At 39.8% G+C, this 10,931-nt stretch overlaps 1 protein-coding gene across 1 annotated transcript; it reads right to left on the reverse strand.

The window, feature by feature from the left end:
* Positions 1-181: 181 nt before the first annotated feature.
* med17 (mediator complex subunit 17) lies at positions 182-10,847 on the reverse strand. The gene is made up of 13 exons (XM_031749443.2): positions 10,670-10,847; positions 10,082-10,327; positions 9,055-9,218; positions 8,694-8,913; positions 8,449-8,585; positions 8,242-8,323; positions 7,864-8,016; positions 6,325-6,455; positions 5,557-5,741; positions 5,080-5,217; positions 1,421-1,538; positions 1,141-1,300; positions 182-630 (listed from the first exon to the last, which is right to left on the reverse strand). Exons 2-13 carry the CDS (start codon positions 10,311-10,313, stop codon positions 422-424), a joined length of 1,929 nt encoding a protein of 642 aa, XP_031605303.1. The 5' UTR covers positions 10,314-10,327; positions 10,670-10,847; the 3' UTR covers positions 182-421.
* Between the last annotated feature and the right edge of the window lie 84 nt (positions 10,848-10,931).

The following is a 10,931-nucleotide window of genomic DNA, read 5'->3' on the forward strand; positions in this document are numbered from 1 at the left end:
CTTTTAACTCAGAAGTATAATGGAAACTAAACTGCATACACATCACACCATCTAGACTAAAAGATGTAATATGACCTACAGCAGTATCATGATTCAACTACTTTGATTACAGATATAAGGTAACATATGATAACATAATAATCTCACAATAGCTTTATTCTTTAGAAAAAGGACAAATATATACAAGACAGACTGCTTTTTATTTTGTATCAAACTGTTTGAGGTATATACACACACAGTCCAGGCAGAGGACACTTGTGTGGACAGACTTTATGGCGGTCCACGAGTTGGTTAAAAACTAAAAGAAATGAAAGCGCTGTCGATTCTTTCAAATGTGAGGAAGAGAGTCTATGAAGGAAGATTTTCCTTTTTAGATAAACTGTGATTTTGTGTGTGGGAGGAGTCACTAGACAGTCAGCACTTAAGGACAGGGAGTCAGTGCTGCCATGAGGAGCTCCATCTTGTAGACAAAGTTTCGGCCCTCCATCTTGCTCCAATGGACCTCTTTGTACGGCCCTCTGAGGTGGCTCCACTTGGCGTCCTGGATGACGTCGCTCTTTGGCAGCTCTTTGATCTGGCTGCGAGGGAACTGAACCAAAACTTTGCAGCCGCTCTCTGGGCCGTTACGTACTGAAGAGAAAAGAAACTTTGATGAAAAACCACTGACAGTTATTTACTTTGCTGCATACTGATAAAGAGCTGCTGAGCAGACTTTTGTTGTTTTTAAACAATGACAATAACGTTTTTCTCTTGTCTCGTCACACATTATTCTTCAGTGTTTACAGATATTCAGTATGAGTGTTGCATGGCCCAAGGAAACTAGTTCATGGTGCATTTCAATAATGTTTAAATAGAGGAAGTTTCTCAAAGATTCCCCAGCTTGTATCAACCTGTCTGCTTAATCTTGAGTAATTTTCAATACACTGACAGACTGGGTGTGGTCTTTTTTTTTTTTTTTTTTTTTCTTTACGTTTTAGCCTTTATTCAACAGGAAAGCAGGGACAGATTTTGGGGGGAGGTTAGCTAAGGGAGAGCCTGAATGTCTCATGCATAGAGGCATGAGTAGTATCTGAGCTGCTGTTGCTAATATGCTCTTCCTACTACAGAGAAACCTGAGGATCCAAGGGCCATCAGTCTCACCTGAGATGGCGTACTCTCCGTTGGGAGAGGCAACAGTGACGGCGGAGGCATTTCCGATGCTCTCCACTGGGCCCAGACCTACATGGTTACTGAAGCTCAGGACGTGCCAGCCCATTACCTTAGCCAGCTGCTGAACCGCATGTACCTGATGCTGCGACATCTGTGAAAAGAAGGCAGGGATACACAGAATTAAATACTGAAGCATTACAGTCAACAGTGTGCAGCCATGCTTCTGGTAAATTCAGCTTCCTCCAATAACTGTGGAAGTTACTGTTGATACCTGTGAGAGGAGAAAGTCTTGCAGCTCCTGTTCCTGATGTGACAGCATGACCACACGTCCATCTCTGTGCACCACCCTGATCTGCTCCACACCGATGTTCAGCTGCAGCTGGATGGACCTAAACGCACCAAATAAAACACAGTGAGCCTCATCTCAGAGGATCAAACATGCTGGTCCAGAGTCATACGAACATCCATATATGAGGAGTGAAAAGCTTTTTTCAAACCCATTTATTTATATTTATATAGTTCACAACAGCAGTGAACGAAAATACAAAAATGTAATCATAAACGTTAGTTAACAAACAAAAGTACAAAAAAATTTACTATAGATTCAGAAATAACTATTAAATATATAATTAAATAATAAAAGCTGCAGCTATTGAATATTTTAGTAATCAAGTATCCTATTGATTATTCAAGTAACTGGATAAGAAATACTTCTGCCTTATAATAAATACTTAAAAGAGAAAAAAACCCACAGGTTGTCAACCCCCCAAAAAACAGGAAATAGAAAATTGTTATTTCTACAGTGTGTACCAGTGTTGTAATATAATTACATACAATGTCTGTCAAAAAAACCAAACAAACAAAAAAATCATCCATGCAAATGAATTGCATGCAGTGGGTCAAATGTTTCTGTGTGTTTGTTGAGGTAGTTCTCTTTGTCGTGATCAGCGTTCGAATTGTTACTCAAAAAAGTCATTATTGCACATATAACACAGACTACTTTTCGAAAAAGTAATGCAGTACGTTGCTCAATTACTTCATTATCAAACTCATTCCGTTACTTTCATGTTACTCTGCAAATAGCTGAAACACAATGTCTCATAATCACCATTTAACAATATAAACCTAAGGCTACAGCCCCACATACCAAAACAAATCCCTAATGAGGACACACATCTCTAAGATCTCTCTCTTAGTGCACTAAAAAGCTGACTGCACAAAGCAAAGATGAAAACTAGCACCAAAAATCGGTCGCGACAGTGACTCCGCTTTAGAAACATGAACAAGTATAAAGGCAGGCTGCAGTCTGACTGCCCATCTCCTTGATTCCATGTAGAAGTTAATTCAGTTCAATTTTATTTATACAGCACCAAATCACAAAAAAAAAACAGTCACCTCAAAGTGCTTTATATTGTGAGGTAAAGACCCTACCATAATACAACAGCAAAAACCCCAACAAACATATGACAACCTATGAGGAAGCGCTTTGGCAACAGTGGGAAGGAAAAACTCCCTTTTAACAGGAAGAAACCTACAGCAAAACCAGGCTCAGGGAGGGGCGAATGGTGCTGCGAATGGTTGGGGTGAGAGAAGGAAGACAGGACAGAACCCATGCTTTGGAAGCCAGAGATTAATAATAACTAATGATTAAATGCAGGAGGTGTATAAACACATAGTGAGTGAGAAAGGTGACTGAAGAAACAACACCCAGTGCATGCTGGGAATCCCCCAGCAGCCTACACCCACTGCAGCATAACAGAGGCTATGTCCACACGCAGGATTTTTTTAACGGGTCACCTGGTCCAGCCACTAAAACTATTTCTAAAAACTGCTTTAAAACTCCGCAAAAAAAACGGAAAAACGTTTGTCAAAGCCTAATCTTTGAAGTAGAGATAGTGTCTGTTTCCCGAATCTACAATACTGTTACTGTTAATTGTACTGGTTCCACAGAAGAGGGTCCTCCAAACTGACTCGGTTCTGCCTCCCATTCTACTTTTAAATACTCTAGGAATAACAAGTAAGCCTGCAGTATGAGAGTGATATGGTACTCCAAGGTCATTAAGTTAAATTTTTCAAGACGGGATTTTAAAGGTGCAGGATATAACAGGGAGCCAATGAAGAGAAAAGGAAAGCCAATCTAGAAAGTAGAGATAGTGTCTCCCGAATCCAAACTGGAAGCTGGTCCACAGTCAGGACTCTTGCTCTGCAGCATTTTGGATCAACTGAAGGCTTTTCAGGGAGTTTTTAGGACATCCTGATAAGGGTCTGGGCACTAGGCTCAGCATTCGCTCAGCTTTCACTCTGGGTTCTGGGTTAGCTTAGCTTTAGCATGGTGTCTTGGCGGATACCTGGCAGCACAATGTGGTTGTTTCTGTCCTGGATGCAGTTTTCCACTCTACAATCGTCCTCGTCCTTTTGTGCAATAAAAATAAATGTCCATATCCAAGCTCTAGACCAGGAGTGTCAAACTCCAGTCCTCGAGGGCCAGTATCCTGCTTGTTTTTGAGATATCCCTGCCCTATGTGCTGCTGATTACCTGGATCAGATGTGCTTTGCCAATAAGAAGCTACAAAGGCCTGTTCGTTGGAAAACCAGCAGGACAGCGGCCCTCGAGACCTGGAGTTCAACACCTGTGCTCTAGACTGTGTTGCCATTTTCCTCCTCTGACAGGCAAACTGAAATCAGCTGATTATAGTCCAAGTGTAAGAACCGATAAGCGGGATTGATAGGTGAGCATTCTAACAATTCCAAGGAATTGGACTACTGAGAACAGGTTTTCTACAAGAATCCGTTCTCGAGTCCCATCCCTAATTTGCATGCCATAATAAAACTAAAGCATTTGAAGAAAACATTCTCTTAAATGCAAAAACAAATAAATAAATGATCTTAAGTACAATAATGCTTTGATGCAAAGTTTTATGCTTCTAAAAACGAGATGTTATGATGGTGCACATGTTAATAATTAACATTAATAATAATTTAGTGTCCAACCTAACAGCCCCAAGTCACTGGCTCAGAGTTTTACTGGCTCATGTGCATTTTTATTGGCCAGGGGGAAAAAAAGCTTTTTTTTTTCCCGTATATATATATTATTATAGTTTTATTAATATAATATTCTATTTCTTTTTCACTGCTTAAAACAAATGACAGTGACTGGAGCAAACTTTAAAGTCCTCTTTTCTTCACATCAAAGTTCATTAAGCAGGTTGTTTTTTGAAGGATCCTGCCAGCTGTTTCCCAGTAAAGGTTGTGATGGTGATAACAGCGCTCTGATTTGGACACTAGAAACCTGAGCTCACCGTCTCAGTTAGACAGTCACTGTTGCTGCTGTGTTATCAGTAATTTTGTTTAAAAACTGGGGACCATGTGGGTTTAATGTTGTCATACTTTTTATTCACATGCTGCTCCTACATACGTTTCTATTGCAGGTTTGTTTTTAGTTGCAAATGTAGGTAAAACATTCGCATTTACATGGCGGCCACTGAGCGCTACAGAGCCGAGCATTAAACAAATCAGCAAAGCAAAAACTTTGCGTCAAGGATTTTTTCAGTTGTTGAGTTTTTCTATTTACTTGATCATAAATAACAAATAATCATAAATTAACTGAAAAAGATGTATTAAAATATACATATAAAAATTAAAAATCCCAAAACATTAAATCATAAATTCTAAATAATAAGATCCTTAAATAAAGAAAGAATTTAAAATTACAAAAATAAAATACAAAACTTATTGATTCTAATAATGAAAAAAGTATTTTAAATTAAAATAATAATAGTAAAAAATAGTGAATATTTAGTAAATATTTAAAATAGTACAAATCTGTGATAATAAAAAGTATAATAAAAATAAAATGTACAAAAAAAAAAAAAAAAAATCATAAATATTGATATTTAAAACAATGAGTAAACTCCCCTGCACTCCACTTACTTGCAGATCTGCTCGTAGCCTTGTGAAGTGATGAGCACTTTGACACTGGACTCATATACGTCATTAATGTTGGACCAGTGAGCCTGGATCTGCGGGTCTTCAATCCGACTGGCCAGACTATCGATGGTCCGTGCCGTCCTGTTGACCACAAACACCGTGGTACCCGTGAAGAGCGTTGCTAAGCATTATACAGTCAACAAAAAGTAGCTAACAACAATTCTTCTGTTAAAAGTTTAAATATTTTGAGATAAAATGACATAATTTAATTTATTAATCCCAAACGAATTATGGAAAGTATTCTGATTCTGATGAAACAACAAAGACAATGTGAGCCATCTGCTGGCCAAATGTAGGAAAAAAAACTGCTAAACTTTCTGGAGCTCCTAATGTTGCAGTAAAAGTCAATATTGCTGCTGGTAAATGTTTCTGTATTTATAAAATTATATCTGTCAAAATTGTAACAGTCAGTGATTTTACCTGCTACGTAGGAAGATGTGTTTGGCCTGTTTGATGATCTTCTCCAGCAGCCCCTCAGTCTGCTGCCAACTGGAGATTTCTGCCTTGTCATAGGCCAGTGGCCCTGCCAGCCGCAGACGTTTGTGGCCAAAGGGGGCGCTAGAAGGGTGCGGCATCACCACAGAGCTCAGCTGCTGCTTGTGAAACTATAAAAGAAACAAATGTTGTCAATGACATGTGGACTGATACAATGAAATTTAAATTAATAACAATAGAAGTGCCTCCTGGCAGAGTAGAAGACGACAGGTTTCCAGGGTCGTTGTAGGAAGAAGAACACAAATAAATATTAATATCTAAAAAAATCCAACATTAAAACTTTAAATTTACAAGAAAAAAAACCTCATAGATTCCTTCACTTTGTAGCCCTATTTTTCTTGTTAGCACCCTCTGCTCAGAAATGACTGCCTCTTCCTGAGTGCAATTCAGCTGGTGCTCTCTCCCTGTTAAAAGGGAGTTCTTCCTTCCCACAATCACCAAGTAATACTGCAGGGGACTATTGCAGTTTTCTATTTAATTCTCTACGGTCTTTATCGTGCATTCTAAAGCACACTGAGACCTGACCAGTATTCCCTAACTGAGACAGGTTTTTTGAGGATATATAGTTAAAAGTTAAAGGAAAGAGAAAAAAAGGCAAAGCTTAAAAATATTTAATGCATTTCAGATCATATCTGGTCGGTTTCCTCCCCAGGTGGTTAATAGATTGTGCTCTACAGGAATCTCACTTCTCACCTCTCTCATCATCTGATGCAGATTGTGTTCTAGTACGTAAAGGTGGTCATCCGGTTTGGGTTTCTCTGGAGATGCCCGGTTGTTCTTCTTCTCCCCCGTAGAATGGCACAGTGAGATTGACAGCTGCAAACCTAGGGAGAGAAAAATCACAGGTGTGTTTGGAGGGGAGAATGAACTTTGGATGAATTAGGGCAGGAGGATCCTCAAAGACTCCAGTCACTCCAGCCATAAACGTTTCAAACTACTTCTGTCAGGCAGGAGGTACTGCAGTATCTGGTCCCGAACCAGCAGACTAAGAGACAGATTTTTCCATTAGGCCACAAGACTGCTGAACAGTTGTTGCTGTTGCTTGTGAAGCTTGTACACAAGAATCTCACTCACTTGTGCTGTACCAGTGTACCAGTAATGTGACGTGACAATAAAAGTGATTTGATTTGAGTGTTCACTAAAAGTGAAAGAACATTCTTTACACACTTGACGAATGTGAAAGCTGAATACCTCAACTTGATGACAGCTGCTCGTACGTAACATTAAGAATATTACTCAGAACATTAATATGGTGTTTATTTTATAGATACTAAAGAGGAACGCAGCCCACATTAGTCAGTCATTATGTTAAATGTTATTCTAGCTGTCACAGCGTTTCATGTTCGTATTCTTGCCTCTCTGCTTTGTCTTTTGGTCACTTCCTGTTTTACTTCAAAAGTTTTTTTTTCTCTACTGTCTTATTTTGGTTTTAGCTCCTGTTTTTTTTGTCTTTTGTTTTCCTTTCCCCTCACTGTTCCCACGTGTGTCTTGTTTTGTAATCAATCCTTTGTGTATATATAATTATCTCTTCTTGCCTTTCTTTATCAGATTGTCTGTCTTCCTCCATCATCCTTCTTTCATCCCCACCTGTCCTCCCAGCCTGTTCTTATTTGGATCTATCACCATTTGTTAATGCCTATAGGCCCCATATTATTTCACATTAAGACATGTTAACTTTAGTCTCAACACATCCCCAGAATGTATATTTCACGTTTTAGAGCAAAATACCACACAGGTATTTTTTTGTACTATGGTTGTGAGTCTACATTTTGGTTCTAAGTTCTATTAAATTACAACAAGATATTCCCATGATAACATCGAACAAAACCACCGTGTTGTCATGGATTTCGTAGACATAGACTAATGCATCGATATTGTAGCATTTTTAAAAAAATGTTTTCATCTCTTTAATGCCATCCACAATCACTTGACAAGTAGACAACCTCCCGTGCTGTTATTTTGAAAGTTTCCTCTGTCGCGGCAGCCTCAACCCACGGTGAGACAGATTCCATTTCCACCATTTTTGGACTGCAGTCCTAGTTCTGCTCTGAAGATCTGCTGCGAGCTGGAGGGTCCCCCTAACCTGCAGCAGGTGGAGAACTGGTCCTTGTGCTCAAGCACTGGGTCAGTTATTCTCTCAAGGCAGGGTATGTGCTTCCGTATGGCACAAACAAGCAGATATGTAAGTGTGAGAAACACTGAACCAGGACCCCATTTGTGTCATATTCTCACCTGGGAATGGCTGTGAGATGATCTGGTTTTTCACAACAATGTGAGGGATCTGGGATTTGATCTGAACTGCCTCCCTGGACAGCTGGGCGAAGATCTCCTTACAGAGCAAAACATTCTGAGCCGCCTCCAATTTCACGTGCCATGGCTGCGTACCTGAGCAGAGACAAAAGAAAAAGACCAAGAGTTCTGTTTGTGAGATTTACTCTTACAATTTAGAGTGGGCTCAGTCAGCCTTTGCCAAAGCCTAAAGCTTAAAGAGCGCTGAATGTAATAATTTAGTATTTTCATAAAATGCCTTCTAGAAAAAAAAAAAAAGTGGAAGAAAAGAGCCTCTGTGTTACTAAACAACTTTTAATGTGTATGTTTGCTGAACCATACCAGCTTTGTTCTTTTGCTGTTGTCTGAAAAGGCTGACGGTTCCCAGATCACCAATGTCAGGAGCTTGTTTCTGAATGGACACCTGAAGATACAAACAGTATCTTTCTATTATACCTAATATATCAGATAATTAACTAAAATCAAAGAATGAACAAGGAATGAGAAAAGATGAATAAAAACATATTATACATGTCATTTCCCTCTGACCTTGATGTAAGCAGACCCCTCCAGGTCACTGGGGATCTGGACATCCAGTGGGCAGTAGTCCTCTGGGATTTTTTTGTCCAGATCAATGTCAGTATTTTTGATCACTTCAAATGTGCCATGATGGGGGAAAAGGGAGCCTGCATGGGCAAACACAGAAGTTAGAAAACAGGTTTAAAGTGTCCTGTCCTGTTAATCTGTAGGATGCAGCAGCACTGACTGAGTGAGGTGTTTTCCTTTCTTATCACCTGCACTGCGGTAGCTGAGGTCTCCCAGGATCTTGTCTCCAACTTTGCGTAGTTTCCACTGTGAGCGCAGCCGCAGCAGCTCAGAGTTGAAATCCCTTTGCCTCCTGTTCTCCTGGTTCTCTGCGACTGACTTACTGAGCTTTTCTGCTCCCTTCTGAAGGATCATAGCTGCTGTGGCCAATGATTTCTTTTTACTGATCAGCTGGAAAACCTGTGGTGTCTGCAGGAGTTGGAAAAGGAGCAAAAGATCTCTTTGTGGACAAACCTAAGAGTGCTTTGCTCACATTTACAGATTTTTTGTAGAACCCTTAAAAAACCGTTTAAAAAAAAAAATCTATGTAAGTGACATTGTTTAATTTACCTTTCCAGCTGCTGGATCCTGAGACACTGGGTCTAAAGCCATGTACTTCTTCTCCTTCACCACACTGAGCACATCATAGAGTACACACATCTCTGTGAGGGCGCTGCGGAGGTTGTTACGCACCGAATCCCAGGGCCAAAGAGATGGCTGAAACTTTACAGTGCCTATGAAATAAAACAGAAAATTGGGCTCGATTCCAACAAGTCATAAAAAAATCTTACATTATGTATTCAATTCATTTGTCCAGTCTACTTGCTGGTCCTCCTTTCTTCATCACACAGAAGTGCAACAGAAACCAGAGTCCGGAGTGAATTGTAAATAACGTCTAACTTTATTTAACTTGATCTCATTACTCTTGAAATCTGTTTTATTTATTTACTGGAGCAGCAGATGTAGTCTTAGGATTGACATAATTCATAATTCCATCAATTTTCATAAGGCCTCCAACACCCCTGGCTGAAATGCAGCCATAAACCATGACAGAGGCTCCATTGTGATTTAAATGGTAAACAGATTGTTTCTTATAAAGCACTTTTCTACTCTGAGCCCTCAAAGCGCTTTCCGCAACTTGCCTCATTCACCCATTCCCACAAGCACTTTTTTCTACGCTCTTTCTAAGCGCTTTATATATATAACATTCACATGCATTCATACTCCGTTCAACTTCTAGTATCTTGTCCAAGGATATTTGGCATGAAGACTGGAGCAGACAGGGATCGACCACCAACCTTCCGTTTAGTAGGTGACCCTGCTCTACCACCTGAGCTACAGCTTGCCCCCAACACACATTTACAAATTGCTGTAGACACTCACTGTCCATATTTTTAAGTAGAATTAAATGATATATTTATTGGTAATTATTCACCATCTAAGTGAAGTCCAGAAATGTACTAAAATGTTTAACCTACGATGAATGAAGTTCAGCTTAATATTTTATGTTGGCCCAAGGCGCACAGCAGCTGATTATACTAAGGAACGTGTGATGGCTGGTGTAGCTCTAGCTCCTTGTTTTATTTAAGCATTTTACCTTCTTCTTCCTCTCCATCCTGCTTGCCCCACTCTCGGTCCTTGGGTTCCCCCTCAACGTCCTCCTCTGAGTCGGATCCCTGGCTGAAGTCAATTCTTTGTGCCAACTTTGCCAAGTTCTGGGACATGGATAGAGGAGGGACATAGGTCTCTGTCCCATCCAGGGCCACTTCCTGCACCTGCTTCTCACAGGAAGACTCGATGCTGATCCTCACCGCTGGACCACCAGACATGATGACAGACTTGGCTGGGAAGTGGAGTGGACAGGCAGAAAGGGTTAGTGATCAAACACAGACACAGGGGAGACCAGAAAACCTCTGAATCAAACATTTAAAATAGGTTATTTAATAACCAGAACACTAAAATACTTCACTTCCAAATGTTAAAGTGAAAAACGAAAATTAGAAAATGCTTCTCAACTACTTTGGATGATAATAATTCAGCTATTTTAGGCACTTTGTAACATTTTACTAGTTAGCAACACTAGCTAGCATTAGCTCTTTGCTTAGCTCACAGCATAAAAGGAGATTTGAAAGCTCAAGAGAACAGCTTAAAACCCCAAATACTCTTTTACTCTTGCAAATCTTACCTCTGGTGTTCACTAGTGTTGCAGGTATAGAGGAATACTCTCGGGTATTGCACTGAATGTTCCAGTAGCGGTGAAAGGCTCATCAATACAGGAACGAGTGTAACTCCTGTACGGTCCCCCTCCCACCGCGACTGTGACGAACTCTGAGGCTTGAAGCTGTTTCAAACGTTTTGTGTCACTTTAGCACTATTTATGTATTTAATGTTTGTATATGTATATATATATATTATTTATGTATTTTTATTTATTTTATGTTTAAATG

Source organism: Oreochromis aureus, linkage group 14 (genome assembly GCF_013358895.1).
Source record: "Oreochromis aureus strain Israel breed Guangdong linkage group 14, ZZ_aureus, whole genome shotgun sequence".
Classification (NCBI taxonomy): domain Eukaryota; kingdom Metazoa; phylum Chordata; class Actinopteri; order Cichliformes; family Cichlidae; genus Oreochromis; species Oreochromis aureus.